This window comes from Coffea arabica, chromosome 2c, assembly GCF_036785885.1.
Source record: "Coffea arabica cultivar ET-39 chromosome 2c, Coffea Arabica ET-39 HiFi, whole genome shotgun sequence".
Classification (NCBI taxonomy): Eukaryota; Viridiplantae; Streptophyta; class Magnoliopsida; order Gentianales; family Rubiaceae; genus Coffea; species Coffea arabica.
This window is the reverse complement of record NC_092312.1, coordinates 827087-846527: the sequence shown is the minus strand read 5'-3', so window position 1 is coordinate 846527 and position 19441 is coordinate 827087. Positions and strand designations below refer to the sequence as shown.

General features: G+C 36.9%; 1 protein-coding gene across 5 annotated transcripts; it reads left to right on the top strand.

Annotated features, from left to right (window-relative positions):
• Positions 1-11900: 11900 nt before the first annotated feature.
• Positions 11901-18984, top strand: LOC113728251 (uncharacterized). Of its 5 annotated transcripts, none has more exons than XM_072073212.1 (16): positions 11901-12319; positions 12432-12482; positions 12592-12828; positions 12949-13047; positions 13146-13201; positions 13424-13535; positions 13799-13978; positions 14145-14402; positions 15259-15456; positions 15541-15735; positions 15827-15952; positions 16088-16396; positions 16504-16602; positions 16678-17210; positions 17315-17347; positions 18663-18984. In XM_072073212.1, coding segments are annotated over exons 1-16 (2610 nt in total). In that variant the 5' UTR covers positions 11901-12196; the 3' UTR covers positions 18664-18984. The 5 variants fall into 5 exon arrangements, with proteins under 5 accessions (XP_071929313.1, XP_071929315.1, XP_071929314.1 ...); XM_072073214.1 differs by having other exon boundaries at positions 12061-12319; positions 12673-12828; positions 13143-13201; positions 18663-18814; XM_072073213.1 differs by having other exon boundaries at positions 12061-12319; positions 12601-12828; positions 13143-13201; positions 18663-18814.
• Positions 18985-19441: the final 457 nt, after the last annotated feature.

The window sequence follows — 19441 nt, the reverse complement described above, 5'->3', positions numbered from 1 at the left end:
AAGGACTATAACTGGTTTAGATTTATTAGTATGGTAGACCACATTTCCACTATATACTATAGTAATGTGTATGCTAGTAGTGCGGTATATGGCTTTTAGGCACGCGATGCATTCATTTGTCGGTTTACAAATTATTGGGTGTCATGCAACTTGCATGCGCCACTTTTTTGGTTTTTTTAATTTTCTAGCCTACCGCAAGTAAATAGAGCTTTGCCATGCAACTCGCATGCGCCACTTTTGGTTTTTTTTTTTTTTTTTAATTTTCTAGCCTATCGCAAGTAAATAGAGCTTAATCTAGCTTGTTGTGAGTTTTGCTTATAGGTGTGGCAAACCAATCCACTTAACTAAATTTATTCATATCCGTCCATAAATAGGTGGGTATGAGTATCTTAAATTTTTGTATATGGATATTAATGAGTTACCCAATAATACACATTTAATAAATGGGTATTATTGGATAATCCATCAAACCCAATTAATCCATTTAAAATTATCTTCCCCTAAATCCCTTCTCTTCCCCCACTCTTTTTTTTTTTTCAAATATTTCATTTTGTCATGATGTTAACTACTTTTGTTTCACTATTATTATTATTTGTTGGCTTTATCTTATTATTTTATTTTCTCTTAATTTGTTAACTTGCTCAAGCATTACCAATTTAGCCTCTTTTCTTATCTTTCTAAAATGAAATTTTAAATTTATATATGAAAAAAATGTTAGGGGTTCAAAATTTTTAGATTAAGTTTTTAGATTAACTTTTATAGTACTTAGTTCAACTTTTTTTTTTATTTTTATTATTCAATTATTGAATAATATGTACTTTTGCGACAAAGTATAAATGAAAAAAAATTGGTAATTAGGTTTATTGAACATTATAAGTAAATATTTAAAATTAATGGTGGGTACAAAGAGCGATATAAATTGATAACTTAGTTTGAAAAATAAATTTAATTAAATGAGTTTACAAAAAATTAAAATAAATGGGTTATAAATGGGTAATTGGGTTACCCAATTCATTTTTTGACTTACCCATTTATACCCATCTAATTATAAGCGACAAAGTATAAATGAAAAAAAATTGGTAATTAGGTTTATTGAACATTATAAGTAAATATTTAAAATTAATGGTGGGTACAAAGAGCGATATAAATTGATAACTTAGTTTGAAAAATAAATTTAATTAAATGAGTTTACAAAAAATTAAAATAAATGGGTTATAAATGGGTAATTGGGTTACCCAATTCATTTTTTAACTTACCCATTTATACCTATCTAATTAGATAGATATAAATGGGTTGACTTACTTATACCCATTACCCATTTTACCCAATCCAAATCCGTCCAAGTCATCCATTTTGACACCTCTAAGTTTTGCTTATGGAAAGCATGCACCATGTGCCTAGGCGCTTAAGTTTGCTCTTGAAATGCCTCTGGGTTGAAGGTGGCAAAAGGCAACAATGCTCAATATCTGTACAATGATACTCTTAGCATCCCTTTCTGTAACATACCTTCCGCCTCTGTAACATGAAACTCGCAAGGCATGAAAACAAAGGGCCTGTTTGGAAGCCCTGTTTTTTACCAAGTTTTTATTATACTAGTTTTTTAACAACTTGTACTACAGGAACCCCCAAAAACTTATCAAAGTTTTTAACCTACATACTTAAAATATCCAAAACACAAAAAAAAAAAAAAAATTTCCTTCCCCTTTTCTCCTTCTTCCTCTCCCACCACCACCTCCATTGCCGGCTCCGTCGCCGATTCCCGCGCCAATTTCCGGTGCCGGTGCCGGTCTTCTTTTTTTTTTTCCCCCTTTTTTCCCTCTCCCCCTCTTCCTCCCCTGCCATCATTCTCTCTTGTCTTTTTTTTTTTTCCCTCTCTACGTCCAGCACCATTCCCACCTCTCTGTGGGAAAAAAAAAAGAAAGAAAAGAAAGATGGTGAGAAGCGGGAAGGGGACAGGGGAGGCGGGGGTGGCGGAGCAGAGGGGGGCTGCGGGGGCAGGGGGAAGGGGCATAGGGGGGTGGCAGGGGGAGGGGGAAGGCGGGGCAGAGGGGCAATGCTGCTGCGGGTGGCGGAGGGGAGAGGGAAGGGGCAGAGGGGGGCAGCGGCGGGAGGGGGAAGGCAGGGCAGAGGGGGAAGGGGCGGCTGGGAGAGGGGGAAGGCGGGGGGAGGGGGGCTGCGGGGGGAAGGGGCGGCTGGGGGAGGCGGAAGGTGGGGGAAGGTGGGCAGAGGGGGCGGCGGGGGAAGGGGGAAGGCTGGGCAGAGGGGCAATGCTGCTGGGGGTGGCGGAGGGGAGGGGGAAGGGGCAGAGGGGGACGGCGGCGGCAGAGAAGGAAGGCGGGGCAGAGGGGGGCTGCGGGGGGAAGGGGCGGCTGGGGGAGGCGGAAGGCGAGGGAAGGCGGGCAGAGGGGGGCGGCGGGGGAAGGGGCAGAGGGGGGTGGCGGGGGGAGGGGAGGAGAAGGGGAAAAGTTGCTGGCAGGTTGCTGGGGGTGGCGGAGGTAACGGGGAAGAAGAAGAAGAAGAAGAAGAAGAAAAAGAAGAAAAAGAGAGGAAAGAAAAGAAAAAGGAAAGAAAGAAAAAGAAAAAGAAAAAGAAAGGGAAAGAGAAAAAAAAAAAAATTTTCATCTTACAAAAACTTCTACAAAATTTTTCACCTTACAAAAACTTCTACAAAATTTTTTCAAAAACTTTTACAGTGCACTACAGTAAAGTTTTAGACAAACTCCCAAAAAACTCAGATTCCAAACAGGCCCAAAATTATCAGAATAGATTGCACAGCACAGTCATGTAATAATACCTTGACAAAATTCTGTCAAGAAGTTCACCACCTTCACACAATCTGTAAAGAACACCAATGATCAATCACTGAAAAAATTGATATTTTGTCCAATCACTGATCAATCACTGATAAACTAAAAAATAATAACAATTCTGAACAAGGAGATCATTGTTGAATATATTATGAGATGCGAGGCTATAGCAAAATGCTTTATTGTGATGATATTCAATCACGATTAAACACTTGACAATAGTTAATACAAACAACAAGGAACAAACCTTTTGTAGGTATTACAACTTCTATGCATTGGAAGCATGAAAATACTACTAGTGTATTAGGGTATACATACTCCATAACTATGTAGACGTTCTGGGCATCCTCAAATGCTTCATGAAATTGGACCAGATTCTTATGTCCAGACATGGCTTTCAATATCAAATTGGACATCTTCAATCGATGTTGCGGTAGTCATCTGCCAGAAAGCATTTTCTGTTAACAGCTCTGCAGTAAAACTTAGCGCCCACTTTCTGATAAATCAAATACACCTAAGCACGAGAGGATCTTCAAGCTCCTCCGTGCCAACAAAATTTACCAATCAGTTACAGAGAGACGGAGATTAATAATGATACTAAGGAGCAAAACCATAATTTTGAACTGGGTAGTTGACAAAATCTTGAGGTTTCAACTCCCAGAATCAGACTTGGGGGTTAATCAATGTCCGCATGTCCACTCGGTAGACTTAATATTTTCAAACACAGTGAGGGAAGAGCCTTCTAAACCCAGACAAAAAATAGTCAGCCTAGGTGAGGACTGAGGACTTCAGCCCGGAATAGATTAACTGCAAAGTTGAAGATTCTAACAACAGATTTTTCCCCGTATCCGAGGAACAGAGCCCATAGTCCGCATTATGGAAATAAAGAAAATAAAGAAGCAAAACCTAAAGATCAGCACGCATGTAAAAACTGTAAAGACATACCCACACACACACCTTAGCTTTGGAAATGATCTTCACAGCTACTGCCTGATTCTTGAGCTCTCCTTTTTTTCCTTTGGCCCAACATGTACGTCCAAAATGTCCGCGCCCCACTTCTTTTCCCAGTTCATACTTGGCAACGAAATTCTTGGGATACCCAAGGCTCTTGTCCAGTGGCCTCTCACCTTCACTGTCTGCTGCTCCACCGCCGTCATGCTCAGGTGTCGGCCCCTCATCCTGCTTCGCCGGCGCCCCTTGCCGCTTTAGAATAGCGGACATGATGGGCTTCGCCGGCGGCGGAGGGGGGGAAGGGCCACCTGAACTCCGGAGTTCTCGCCTTGTGGACTGAGACTGAAACACTTTTGGTGCAGCAATGCCCCATTAATGGCTACAATTCCGACGACGATCGGTTCAAAGTCCACCCATCCACCGGTCAACTGAAAATGTTAGATGCTGACGCCGGCCAAAAATAACGTGGAGAAATTTATGCGCGTTTAGAGCATTTTATATTGGAGCATTTTCCACCTGGCCGGAAGACCAGCAGCTATTTTACTGGTCAGCTTAGCACAAACCGGCCCGATTCACAATAAGATGTCATCAGTCCTAACTACTGAATAATACCTTGCCACGGGCTGGGGTGGGGTGAGGGGTGAGACGTTTTAATGATGCAGTAACATACATCCACCAAACGAGCAAGGAAACATTGATTGACACTCTCAAATGAACAGGCAAGTAGTTGCTTGGGCCAAAACATAGAATGCCTGAGAACATTTCATCAGTCCGAATTGATAAATATCTTTCAAACAGTTTGTCCACGAAAAATGCATGCCTCACAGTATGAAAACGGCATCATTACCACCGTCTCTCAGCATAACCAAACCAGTGGGTATAAAATGGAGTACAAGCATCCTCACAGATTTGTGCATTTGTAAAGTTACGAGCAAAAGAATATGCATGCCTGATCATATGCCAAATCGTTCACAAAGTGAACTATAGAGAAGACTAATAATAATGCAAAATCAGCATGCTGTCCATTCAGACCCAACATTTAGCTTCAAACCAGATCTGATTCCATTACAATTCTGTGCATGTACATATGATACCAAAACAGAAAAAGCATCCCTTACAAGACAGCAACAAAAATCTTCCAAATTGGAGGGGACTCAGGAGCTCTTAATGTTAAACAGACAACCTCTACCTCTCTACAAAGTTCACAGCCACGGTCTGTGAGGGATTTATACAGCAGTTCCATTTCTTATCAATAAGGTGCTTAAACGAGATAGGAGATATGATATTCCGTCCTCCAGTTCCTACACCTGCGTTTATCTCGCGCAATAGCCCTTTTTGTGTTTTATATGAGGAAGCTTACTACTTTCCAAAGAAATAGTGAAAATAGGAGAAAACCGTGATAAAACCAAAGTAAGAAAGTTCAGGTTGAATGATTGAGGTGCCTCCAAAGATACAAAAGATATTGTTCCAAGGGTGCACCAGAAAAGGAAATAAAAACATTAGCCTAATAGGATAAAAAATATTTTGGATTTCAAATTTTAATTTTCAGATTTCAATTTTTATGAAATGCACCCCTAATCCAAGAAAGAAAAAAAGAAAGGCATAGGTCCTTATGGAAATTGAGAGAAAGACCAAACATAGATAAAATAATTAGAATGACCAATTCGTCTTATGTGCTTTATAAGTTTTAGCCTTATTGTTAGCTTATATAAAAGCCTTGTTCTCGGTTATTTTAGATTTTACAAAATTTAATTACAAAAATTAATTATCAGATTCAGCAAAAGCCATTTTTTGAATGATTGTAGATTTCAACTTTTTTGTTATTAAAAAATCTACAATCATAACACAAATACAACCAAGAACATCACAAAGCTAATTAATTAAAATTAGAACCCATAATTAATTAAAATAACTAACTAAGAACAAGTCCACAAATGGAGCGTTCTTGAGACTCATTTGTTAATAATTTGATAAAGATGGTTCCTTTAAAATAAAATTAGTTGTCTTTTAAATTTGTTTTGACAATAGAGGGTAGTTTCGAAATCTTAAACGTGGTTATAATCTTAAAAAAAATAAACAATATGGGTAAAATTCTAATGACTGATGACTCATTAATTTTTTTTCAATTAGGAATTAGAGAGAAGTTCTCGGATTAGTTCGATTGCAAATAATAGCCGATGGTATGATCGTTTTGATTTCAAATTAGACACATGAGTTGATTGTGATACACAATTTTTATAAAGTATCAAAATTTGTTGAATTTTTACATATTATTACATTGTGATCTTTATTTATTGCGTTTATACTTATATTATGCTCTATAATTAGGACCAGCAACTGTATAACTTCCAGATTATGTATCATGGAGCTAGACCTAGTTTCATCAATTACTTTTACCATAATCATACTTAGAGTTTTTTGCCAAAATAACACTCTTTCTAAAAAATATTCCCAATATGATTCACTTTCAAATTTTATTCCCAAATCGATGTTATTGTTGCCACCTAATTACTCTGATTGCCATGTAGGATAACAAAAAAAGAAAGCTTTAATGTAGTCTATAGTTTCCAACAAAAACTAAAATTTTAAACTATTTTAGTATAGAGGCACAAAAGGATTGCATAACTTTAATAAATTCCTTATAATTATTTAAAATAAATTCTACCACTATTGACCTTGCTATTATTGCTCTCTGCAATTTTTTTTAAATGTATCAAACTTATTGCATATATTTTTCAAAAATAAATTTGCAAAATACAAAAATTGCAATGAAAATTGTAAGCAATAACAAGAAAAAGTTACAAAACTTCAAGACTATCATATTTGTTTATGTTATACTTCCTACCCCTTGAAAAGAACTTTTACAAAAAGTAATCAAACTATTGCAATTAAGATGATGCCAAAGTTTCTTGAAAGTAACAAAAGCCATTAATTGATGTTGAATAAATGTGCAAAAATACTTCAAGTATACAAGATTATTTGATCATGTGATAGAGAGACACTACAAATGAACATACTTATATATGTGGCAGCAATCAAACATATTGAATATGAATCTATGTTGTTACGTAGTTTTCTTCTTAACATTTTATCAAACACGGTGTGAGAAAATCATTTGTTAAAATAATTAGTATTCAAATTTTTTTGAAGGCCATAGGAATGTTCCAAAAATTACATAATAGAAAAAATAACAGAATAATTTTCATTTACCTTAAGATTATCAATTTGAGGAGAATATTTTCATCCATAGATACAATATCAGGAATGATAATGGAGTTTTAGATATTGTTAATGTAAATATTGGCTTCTTATAATTACATTTGACCAGGAAAAATAATGAAAGAAAAAAGATAGCGAAAGGAAAAAAAAAAGGATAATTTCAGATACCTTCCCTGAGATTTCTGACAGTCTCACTCTCCTACCCTGTGGTTTCAAAAATATCACAAACCTCTCCTGTCAGAATTTTAGGTCCCATTTCTTGTATCATCATGGCAAAAAAGACTTAAATACCCTCACAAGTTAGCTAATATTTTGTAATTATCAAGACAAATTTGGTGAAGTTAGTTATAAACACAATTAATGTAATTAACGATAAATTAGAATCCTTTAACCAATATAGAAACAAGCAAGTAACTAACATCTAACATAATGTACATGTTTGTAAACTAATTGTACCTCATAGATCACCCCGTGTAAGGTGTTTATAGACAAATTAGTATTAGTTATATAGATAAAATTACATACCCACTGAAACTTGCAAGGAGATGCACAAGTGGGTCAAAACACCAATAACTATTCCAAATGTATGCATACCATTGCCTATGCATATTGTTGCGATGATTAATTACAATATGCATGTGAACAAATAACTGCATGTTCAACAATTTATATGCATCGTACTTGGTCAATAACACGGTGTACATTATTCAACCAGATTGTACATTCACTAAGTATTTATATACATGCTACTTATTGAAGTAAACTATCTCTCTAATATTTCGTGATTATCAGAACAAATTTGTTCAAGTTAATTATAAACACAATTAACGTAATTAACGATAAATTAGAATCCTTTAACCAATATAGAAACAGACAAGTAACTAATATCTAACATAATGTACATGTTTGTAAACTGATTGTACCTCACAGACCACCCCGTGTAAGGTATTTATAGGTAAATTAGTATTAGTCATAAAGATAAAATTATTAATGCAAGATAATCAGGGCATTTGTGGTATATAGTTGTTTCTCTCTCCAATTCTCCATTTTTTATTGTTTGTATTTTTGAATTGGGTCTACTTTGAGACTGCATATTTAGTTTTAGGAGAAATTTGTGGTATTTTTGAAACTACAGGAGAGGCGAGTGAGACTGTCAGAAACTTCAGGGGAGGTATCTGAAATTATCCCAAAAAAAAAGGAAGGTTCAGAGAGAGAATCAGAGAAAATATTAGTTGGGAAATAGAATTGGAAAGATATTAGTTGAAAAAAAGAGATGAAATGTGCCTCTATCTCTATCCTGCCACGTATGCAACCTATGTGGCAAAAAAAGAATTAGAAAGGTAATAAAATTTAAAATAAAATTACTTTGATTATATGTTTCAAAAGAAGAGTTAGTTTGGCAATAAACTCATCATACTTAATCACCTATTTGGCACACGAGTTGTTTGCCAAGTTTTGTTCTATAATTTTTTAACAACTTTAAGTTGTGTAATATTAAAAAACTTTTCGAAAATTTTAAAATACCTATATTAAAATACCCAAAAAAACACAAAAAAAATTTTCTTATTTCTTTTCTTTTCTTCCTCTCCCCATCTCATCAACCCACCATTGTTTTCGTCGTTAACCAGTACCACCAATCTCTTTAGTTTTTGTTTCTTTCTCTCCTCCCTCTCATTCTCCTCCTTCCTTATCCCCTTTTCTTTCCTCTCTCTCTCTCTCTTCCTCTTTTCTCTCTAGCTATCTCCTTCTTTGTCTCCAGCCACCTCATTTTGCCACCCTCCTCCTTTCCCTAGTATGATTTGGTCATGCGATCAAATCACGTTAGAAGTAAGAGAAGGGTGATGAGGGGGAAAAAAAGGGAGGCCATAAGGGGGAAGATGGAGAGAAGACGAGGAAGAATGAGAGACAGAGACAAAGAGAGAGAGAAGCAAAAAATGATTTTTTGTGACACCAACGGTCGCCTATAGTGAGAAAGTAATGAGGAAGATCAAAGATGGGAATGGAGAAGAAAAAGAGTATATGAAATAAAAGGAAAACAAAATAAAGAAAGATTAAGAAAAAAATGAAAAAGAAAGATGAAGAAAAAGGAAAAAAAGTTTACACACCCTAAAAAGGTTTTCTACAAATTATACAATAAGTTACAATTAAAATTTAGATAAACATCCAAAAAATTCACTTGTCAATTAGGCATACTTATGAACAATAAAGTTAATGGGTCGTACAACTCAAAACTCAAGAATGATAGACATAACTAATTACCCAACCTCATCCCTTTTGCAACTACCAACTAGAAACATACCTCGTATCACATTTTCATGGAAAATTTTTGGGTAGATTCGGTTTACGACCTCTTATGTAGATTGAGTGATAAAAATGTTCCATGTCATCTTCTCGGTTATACACTCATCTTCTTCTAAATTTACAACCATCGAATCCTCAATATCCTCTATCTTTTTGCTCTATCACTGCTACTTTGCTTAATGCTCTAGTTATTACCACCACCATTATAGACATTACCTTTTACCTCTTTCTTCCAACCTAAGGTCCTATTTGGCAAATGGATTTTTTGCCAATTTTAACTATAATTTAAAAAATACCTACATTATAATACCAAAAAACACACAAAAAAATTCTCTTCTCTCTATTCTTCTTTTTCCTCATTCCACTTCAACCTATCACCACCAAAGCCACTGGCCAACGCCAGACGTCAACTTTTTTGGCGTTGATGCTGGCCACCGTTTTTTCTTTCTTTTTTTTTTCTTTTCTTTCTCTCCGCTTCCTCTCTTTCCCCACTTTCTCCCGCCATCTTCTCTACCCTCCTGTCACCCTCCTTTTCTCCTATATGAGATTTGGATGTATTCTACCTATTCTATCTAATATAACAGATACTTTGCAATGAGTAGACTGACATCACAGTTGTGCGACCAGATCGCGCATAAGAAAGGGGGAGGGTGGCAGGGAAAGGGAGAGGGAGAAGAAGGTGAAGGGATAAAGTAGGGAATGGGGGAGAAGAGAAGGAAAAGAGGGAATGAAGAGAATGAGGGAGGGAGAGAAAAAAGGGAAAAAAAAGAGAAGCTAGCCTCATAGATTGCCATAAGGAATGGAGGAAAAGAACAATGGGGTGGGGAGTGAAGAAGAAGAGAAGGAAGAAAAAGAAGAAGAAAAAGAAAGAGAAAGAAAATGAAAAAGAAAAGGGAAAAAAGAAAAGTTTCTTTGAAAAAAAAAAGGAAATTTTTTACATGCCTCAAAAAGGTTTTCCTATAAATTCTACCATAAGTTACAGTAAAATTTTGAATAAATATCTAAAAAACTCATTTGAGAAATAGGACCTAATTTCACTGCTCATTTCCCTTCCATCCTGCAATTTCTTACTACTCTAGTAACCTATAAACTTCTCCCCTCCTCTGTTAAAAGATTTTTCTCCCTCTTCCTCTTTATTGGGATAATGTTTACATCTCCAATTGTTTCGGCCTTTTATTCTCTATCATAAAAGTTCCATCACTTATCTTATAGTTTCTAATATCCTCAAAAAATGCAAGACTTATAAATTTTTTAAGTAGATCTGAAAATCAAATGAAAGATATGACTAATAGATTTTCATCCTCTCATTTTTCAAAATTTTCTATCCCAAGTTCTTTTTTTATACTTTTTTTGCCATTATGTCTCATTTCTCATATCATTTTAAGAATGAATTCCAACTTCAAATGACCTAACTTTGCATATGTAAACCTGATTCGTAAGGCAAAATTAATTGATATTATAAAGACCAAAAAAAAAAGTGTGGTTGGACCTTTATATATTTAGTATACTACTCAGTTGAGATGTTTACCATCAAGAGTAAGACCGGAAGGCATAAAAGGAATAGCAAAAGCCTTGAGAGAACAGCTTATTAATTCAGTCAATGTTGTTGTGGATCAGGATGATGAGTAGAGAGATGGAACAATTTTGGTTTTGAAGCGTTAAATTCGCATTGATAACGTGGCAAATTCTGGATAATTTGATCTATGGGTGGGACCATAAATCGGGTCTACCCAAGCATTTGTCCATTTTTCATCACTCGAAAATGTCAAGACTACAAAAACATCCACGTTTTAATTGAAGGGTGCAATTGGATTCAAATAAAGTTTATAACTTATTGAACTTGAGCACGAGGATAAATTGAAACATCAAGCTCGACTCAAATTTGATTGAGTCATATTGAGTGCTTACTCCTCACAAATTATCGATTAAGGAATCCTTAAACCTACTAGAGCTCCTGATCAAGTCTTGTGTAGACGAAATTTTTTCATGCCTTTGGATGCCTTTCATACTTTTAGTTGTCAAATACAGGATTCGAAGAGCTCCTGATTAGGTCTTATATAGATGAAGTCTTGTCGTGCCTTTTCTACCTCTAACTGTCATATACAAAATGTTAATCCAGTAGCTAAAAAGACATTAAGAACTTTACCCTATCCTAATCATTGGGTTGATTCTAGTGGCTAGGAATACATGTTATAAAACCAATTTTTGTTAGGCCATGATCCAAATTAAGAACGGCACAAGTTAAGTCTGTTTTGGTGTCGGCATCTCAGTCACAATTGCATCGTACCACATAGTGTAAAAACGGTTCATATATTAAACCTATTTGTGAGTAGCGCAAAATGGGTTGGCTCAAAGAAGCAACTCGGACGTAAAAGACTTTCTTCATCATGTATGAAAAAAGGCGGGAGCGTTGGGCATTTGCTTGGGCTTTGGGGTATCCATACCCAACGCCCAATCATATCTCCTCACGCACCGTAAACTATCTTCGTTTTCTCGTGTCGTCAAACGTTTTTACTCATTTTCACTTTTTTTTTTAGCCTCCAGTCCACCATCCAATTCCCTTTAAGGCCAATTAGTAAATTAAATAGTTAAAAATCCCCACCTTCTCCCCTAAAAATCTGTATATACGCCACCGTAGAGAGAGAAAGTAAGTGAGAGAGAGCTAGTCGGTAGTCTACAAATCCATTCCTTAACTCACTGACTGACTCTGAAGCATGGCAATTCTGTCTCATTCATTTGATTCAACCCTTCTTTGACCTCATTTTAGTCCTTTATTTCTCGCTTTACGGTGTCTATGTTTCTCTCTTGCTTGCCGATATACATTCTTTAGGGTTTTGGGGGAGATACTAGGGTTTTTTTTTTAAAATTTTTTGTCAGCGAGAAATTGGAGGACTATTTGTAGTGGGGAGATTTGACCAATGGAGGCCGCGGCAGGTGTTGCAGCCGCACGCGGTGTTTCTCTGTCCGTGCCCTCGTCTCAACCTTCTCGCAAAGAATGGAGGGTTGTTTCCGAAACATCGGTTCGAAGTTCCAGCAACGAGGTATTCTTTACTTTCAAAGCCTACTTGCATTGCTTGTTTCTTACTACTTAGATTGAAAGGGCTTGTGAATTTTGTCGCTTTTAATTGAGATTAAAATAATGGTGAACTGTAGGAATTGGAGCGTTCAAAGTTGGGGCAATCGGATGAGAGATTGATATACGAGGTAATAAATGTCTTCTTAAAAATGGGGTCTTATGGACTTTTTCTGTATCAGTACTCTTTTGATTAGGGAATGTGAGTGAAAAGTGAAGGTTATTTTATGTGGTGTTAAGGTGCAACAGGGAAGAGAGCCGGCTGATGTGGATTTCTGTTCCATTACCATTGACGGAAGTTTGGACAATGATATTTTGCAGCAGAGGCTGCATAGCGTGGTGAAACAAAGAGAGGAGTTGCAGCAGATGGAGACCGAACTTCGCGCTCAACTTATAGCAAGGGGAGAAATTATGGAGATGCGGAGCACTTATGATGCTCATATCAAAGAGCATGAAAATGCCAAAATCAAGCTTCAGGTTTCATGTTTAGCTGATTAGCGTATATGCATTTTTAGAGTAGCGAGTTTGTGGATCCTTTTTTTTTTTCTTTTGCACTTCTGGGTTGCTTATTGAATAGCCTTTTCACTGCCTGTGAAGGAGCAACTGCGAGAGAAGGAACAAAGGATGCTCGAGTTGGAGAGAAAGATGGAAGACAAAGAAAGGGAGCTGCACGCTATCAGACTAGACAATGAAGCGGTTTGTTTTGCAACTTTTCACGTTATTGAAGGCAATCTTGTTTCAGCCCCTGGCGCGCTTGCTAACCTAAATTCATTCTTTGTTATAAACTTTAGCAGGCATGGGCTAAAGAGGATCTTCTTAGAGAGCAGAGCAAAGAGCTACAAACGTACAGGTATGAGCTCTAGAATATTCTGAGGTCAGAGCCCATTTTTTAGTGGAAACGAGGAGACTTTTTGGCTATAGTCCTCTCGTCTTTATGCCCATCATTTTCTTGGCAAGCTTTTGAAATTTCATTCAGATAAAGTCCTGGTTGCTTGACGAAGAGAGAGAAATTTTTTCCTGTTGTATGTTGTTGTGAGCGTTCAACATTTGTTCTTCTGCTTTGTTTTTGTAGGAGGGAGCGAGATAACACTGAGGCTGAAAGAGCCCAGCATATCAAACAAATCCATGAACTTCAGGAACATTTTCAAGAAAAGGACCGACAGCTGATGGAGTTGCAGGAACAGGTATTGCTTTTGAATCTGAAGTTAGCAATTTTCATCTACTTTAGCAAAGCTTTTTGACCATTTTAAAATGCGAATTGGAGGAATTTTTTTTGTGCCTTTTCGTTTATATCCTGCTAATTAATATGCTCCCCAAAGATCATACATGAATTTTAATTTGTTTCCCTTTGTAGAATTACCATGTCAGTTTTTCCAGCCTTTTTTGAAAAAGTTGTTCAATCATATTTATTCAGTACTGTGACTGGTTGGGAATCTTCATCATGCAGAATAGGATTGCTCAAGAGAACATCCTCTTCAAAGATGAACAGTTGAGAGAGGCCCAGGCTTGGATAACTCGTGTACAGGAGATGGATGCACTACAATCAACTACTAACCACTCTTTACAGGCTGAACTTCGAGAACGCACAGAGCAATATAATCAGCTTTGGCTTGGTTGTCAAAGACAGGTTGTTAAGGTTTAACCAAAATTGTACTTTCACATTTCCTTGCTGATCTCCTGCTCTTGATTTCTTCTTCATCCTAATTCTTTACAAGTACTACATGATTTTCCTAGAAACAAAATGTATTGGTATTTGTATCAGTTAAAGCCAATGATATTTGTTGTTTTCTTAGTTTGGTGAGATGGAGCGTCTTCATCTCCATATACAACAGCTGCAGCATGAATTGGCTGATGCAAGAGAAAGAAGCAACACATACTCCGATGCCTCACATGTTTCTCAGACAAATCCAAGGGATGTTTCCCAGATTGGAAAGAGCAATAGTGGCCACCTGGATATGAGTGGAAGTGGTTCACCTGGTGAAAGCTCTAGCCTACCTAATGGAAATGCTGATAATGCTTCGTTTGTTTCAGTAGGCAATGCATCAGTGCAGGTAGAGTTTCCACTAAAATTATTGTCTGGATGTTTGTTTTGCAAATATTGCTGAAACAATTCCTTTTTAATGAATATATGGATGGGTGTCATTTGCCTATCCTAAATTCACTCTTGCATTCTCATTCCAATACAGATTATTAAAATGAGGAGTTTGTGTAAATAATGAGGCATTAGACAGAAGATTTCTTTTTGTTTTTGGAATTTTGTACTGCTTCTTTGAAAGGCATCAAATATGTCGTATAGCTCTTCAATACATTTACACCTTACTTTAGGGCGTTGCTACATTTTAATTCTTTATGTATCCCAAGGAAGTCCCAATTCTTCTTCTTTTTTTTTTTTTTTCAAACTGCAATCCATATCTCTGTTTACTTGTTGAATATATCTGAGGATCTCATAGTTGAAGATGCCTAAGTTGTTAGAATGTTTTGGATATTCAATTCTGCATCTATCAACTTCACAAGCATGCAAACAACTATTAGAAGTTGTCGGTTAATTCCATGAAGCTGTAATCTTTGTTGTCATCAGCTGAATGACAAGTTCTAGAAAGGTGGGACTGGTTGCCAGTCCTTACTGTATCTGCTGCGGATTGAAAAGTACCCTACAGTTTTCTGTATTATAAAGAAACTAATTTGAGATTGTTGGCATTGTAGAAATATAAAGCTATTTGAATCTAGATCAACGTTGAGTTGGAGGTGCTCCTGTCACCTTTTTAATTTATTGTATACTATTTTTTCCCTAGTTTTTTATTACTTTCAGCACATTTGTTCTTCCTCCATGTCATGTCCAACTCATGAATATAAAACACAAATATGATGGTTTTCTTTCACTTTATCTTTTCCACCTTATGTTGCTAGGCTGATCATGCCCATGGTGTTCCAATTGCTCCGTCATCCCTGCTTGGGATGCCAACTTACCTTCCACATGGACAGATGACTGCCGTGCATCCCTTTGTGGTGCATCAGCAAGGGGTGCCTCATTCTGTACCATCACATGTTGGACATTTTCACTCTGTGCCAGCAGTGTCATCGCTTCAGCAGTGGCAAAACCAACAGGTGCTCTATTAAAATTTTGGCTGGTTTATCTAGAGTGTTTACCTTCAGTGTGATGGTTTACCACTGTCACTGTTGCTGTCTTAGGCTGTATCAGAGGGTGCAGCAACTCATGATCAACATTCTCTACAAACTGAACCTAACATGTTGAGGTCGGATTCCAATTACAACTATGAATCCTCTGTAAATGGTCAGGTTCTTCATTCAGGTTATATGAACGTTAACATCAGCCAAGGAATGGAACCTCATTCTGTGGTTTCATCCTCAAATGTGGAGGGACAGGTCGATGGCTTAAAACTATAATTGCTTAAACTTGTCTTTGTTGCTTCTTTTATGTGGATACTCATTCTCTTCAGCCACAAATCTATTGCAGCCAGTTGAATCCATAGATACAAGCTACCTTTCTGGAGCCCAACCTCAGCAGAGCTTGCAACAAATATCTTCCCAGTTTCATGATGCTTTGAGATTGGATTCTCTTGCACACGTTAACGACACAAAGGTAATGCATTTGCTTAATTCAATGGGTCTCCAGGGTTAAGTTCACCTAATGGTCTGGTTGCTTGTGCTAGGCTCGCTGTCTATTTGTCAGTGGAGAATTTGTATTTCGATTGATTAAAATTTTCATCTGGAACAGGAGAAGAATGTCAACTCATTATCTAATTCTCCTATGGAGGTGCAAGGTTTAATGATGGAGAAAAGTGGCTCTATCTCCAATGAATCATCTTCTGAAGAAGCAAATCATGCTGCAAATCTGAGCGAAAGTACAATGGATACTGCTGCAGAAGTCATTCTTTCTGAATCCTTTGCTGCTGCAGGTCAGAAAAATACAGGTATAGGTGGAAAATTATCAGAGGCTAATCTACTTGATGAAAGATCATTATTAGCTTGCATCGTCCGTACAATTCCACCAGGATCTGGAGGTAGAATCAGGATCACCACAACGGTTAGTTGATCTCAATTTTTCCTTCCTTTTCAGAGAAGTTTTTGTTAGTGCAAGATTGTTTTTTTACATTGTAAGTTGTTTATGATGTATGCCTTAATTTTGTGCAGCTTCCAAATAGACTTGGTAAAATGATTGCCCCTCTACATTGGCATGATTACAAAAAGAAGTATGGGAAGCTTGATGAGTTTGTCTCCAGCCATCCTGAAGTATGCATTTTGGTCCTAAGTTAAATTTCTGCATTGCTCAATAATAAGTTTAAGTAACCTATTTTCTCTTTCCAGTTATTTGTAATTGATGGAGACTACATACAACTTCGAGAAGGCGCACAAGAAATCATAGCAGCCACAGCAGCTGTTGCTAAGGTTGCTGCTGCTGCTGCTGCCGCTGTAACATCGTCTTACTCATCATTGGTGCCTTCTGTTGCTGTGACTCCGATGGCTCAGTCTCACCGGTTGAAGAAAGCTCCATCAATGGAGTTCACATCTGGAAAGTCTGACAGGAGCATTTTTAAGGAGTATGCAGTGTCCAGGCCTTCAAATGCCATCGATAACTCATCTCAGCTATCGGCAATGAAGAACCAGCATCCAAATGGTGTTTCCTTTAGCAACAGTGAAGGTGTGTCAAATGTAAAAATCTTGAGTAAACCTAAGGATCACACGGGAATGAATAGCTCTGAGAGCAGGCATGGGCAATCTACGCTATTGACATATGGAAATGGAACAAATTCTGAGAAGAATGATTTTGGCAGCTCCCAAAACAAGGGTTCAACTCAATGGAAGACCAGTGGGAGTGTAGTTGGAAATCAGCAGGGCAGGTACTCAAAAGAATATTGAATGAATTTTTTTCTTTTTTTTTTTTTTTGGTTTTGCAGATGCAATTTGGTACCTGTATAATATTTTCAATTTCTGCTGTTGTCAGGGTGGTTGGTGCTGCTGCAAGTCCTAGGAGATAGTAAGTAATGACACATGCTCTTTTGAAATTATATATATATATATATATATATTCTTAATGGCAATTTGTCCCAAGTTCCAATGGTTTACCCATATCCATTGAGACTTTGGGCAGGATGGATATTGGAATTTGATATTGGGCTTAAAATGGGACAAATCCCAATTGTACCCATTAATTGATGGGAAATTTTGGAAAATGCTTGGGTATCCATTGGGCTCAAATAGCAAGGGCTCCGTTTGGATTAACTATTTTTGGGGGGTGTTTTTGAAATATTTTATTGTAGTAGTGTATATGAAAAATTTTTACTATAACATTTTTTTGAAATATTTGATATACTAATATGGATGGGATGTTTTTTGATTTATTGTATATTACTGTAACATTGTATTTGAAAAACTTATTTTTTAAAAAAATAGCCAATCCAAACGGAGTCTTAGATTCAAAAATTATCTTTAACAATTTTTATAGTCATGATTGTATACCTATCTTTTCCTTTATTTGTTAATCCAATTTTTGGTGATAATCCTGAGTGTAAAGCACTTGCATGTTTATTTAATAAAACTAAAAGAAATTTAATAAATCAAAAATATTAAAATTATATAAAAAATAAATTAAAGAAAAAAATATGTAGAAAATAGATTTGGGTATTGGGCGGGATCAATCTAAACCCATTCCAATGTGATCCCGTCCAAGTTAGTCCCAAAACTTATATGGGTAAGGTTGGGCCCAAACTCATATAACTCGGTTTCATCTTAAACCTAAGCAAATCCCACCCATCCCGCCCATGTTGTCACCTCTAATATATATATTTATATTTGTACATGCATGCATAAATGCTTTATATATGTGCTCTTTTGCATCTGAAAGAAGAGCTGAATTTTTGAGATAGTTTAACTGAGTGTGTTTGACCTTAGTCTTTTGACTCATTTCATGGAAAATCATGCCAGTCTCTTTTGAGTCTTCTTTCATAGTAATCATGTTTGACTGTCAAGGCCTAAGGGTTTTCTTGACTGTCAAACGTGTTTTATCAGCAAATGGTTAAATGCATAGGCAACTTCCTTCAAGTTTATGCACTGTAGCAATGAGCCAAGGTGTTGATAGACACGCCTGTAGTGCTTGATGATGATGTCACTTGAATAGAGAATATGGAATATGACATTGTTTACTGGACAACATAGTAGTATTATATCAAATGATCATTTGGTACCTTGAATGGTACATGAGATATTGGTAGTTTCTTTGTCGTGTGTATTGCTTAATGTTGGCTTATAGCTTACTGATTAGTTTTTGGCTTTCTCGTGAACTTATTCGGCAGGGGATTGGATGATGTCATTACCTAACAAATGTGCGTTCAAAATTGCACTTTCGATGATTTTGGGGATGATGACAAGTGGGAGGTCTTATACTCTCTAGTTCGAATCTCCAGTTGTTGCTGATTAATATCATTCACCGCACCCTTTTCTTGAACTTGGCTCATTTATCTGCGTGTTTTGTATGCTCGGAATTTTACATTGCTTGCGATGACATGATGTGTTTTGTTATGCTGAGTACTAAACATTGCTTGCGATGATGGTCACTGGCAACTTTCATCGTTTAATTTTAGTCGGGGAAAAAAATGATATCTGACCCCTCACTTACTTTTGCTTTCTTTATTACTATTTGCGTCGCGTCAGGACTGAAAATCAGATGCCAAAAGTACCCTGCCTGGATTGTTAAAAATGAGTTCCGAGCATCTTAGGAACTTGCTACAGGGGAACTGATGGGGGTAATATGAAACAAACCCTTCACTTGGACCTTTCTATTCAAATGGCAGTGCATGGTGCGATATATTGAATTTTTAAGTCAATTGTCATATTAATGGTAGCTTTTTCATTTGCTTTGTGAAGAATTGAACCCTGTTCCCGGTGCTCCACTCTCATCCAGTTGCATAGTTATTTTTAAGATGTTATATGCTGGCTGATCCTGCGGCATGTGCTTGTGGCTGAGAGGTTTTACCATCTCATTGGAAAACCTTTTCAAGACAAAGTTGATCATGGTATGCAAACAGATATCCAATGTACCGAGCTACCATATGCCAATAGACTGAGCGAAGGA

What these genes read in the sequence shown, in the direction of transcription:
- LOC113728251 (XM_072073210.1), top strand. Translation starts at nt 12,197, where the DNA reads ATGGAGGCCGCGGCAGGTGTTGCAGCCGCACGCGGTGTTTCTCTGTCC. An exon ending in AGCAGTGGCAAAACCAACAG is followed by an intron (nt 15,457 to 15,540) that starts GTGCTCTATTAA and finishes TTGCTGTCTTAG; the next exon opens with GCTGTATCAGAGGGTGCAGC. An exon ending in CACACGTTAACGACACAAAG is followed by an intron (nt 15,953 to 16,087) that starts GTAATGCATTTG and finishes CATCTGGAACAG; the next exon opens with GAGAAGAATGTCAACTCATT.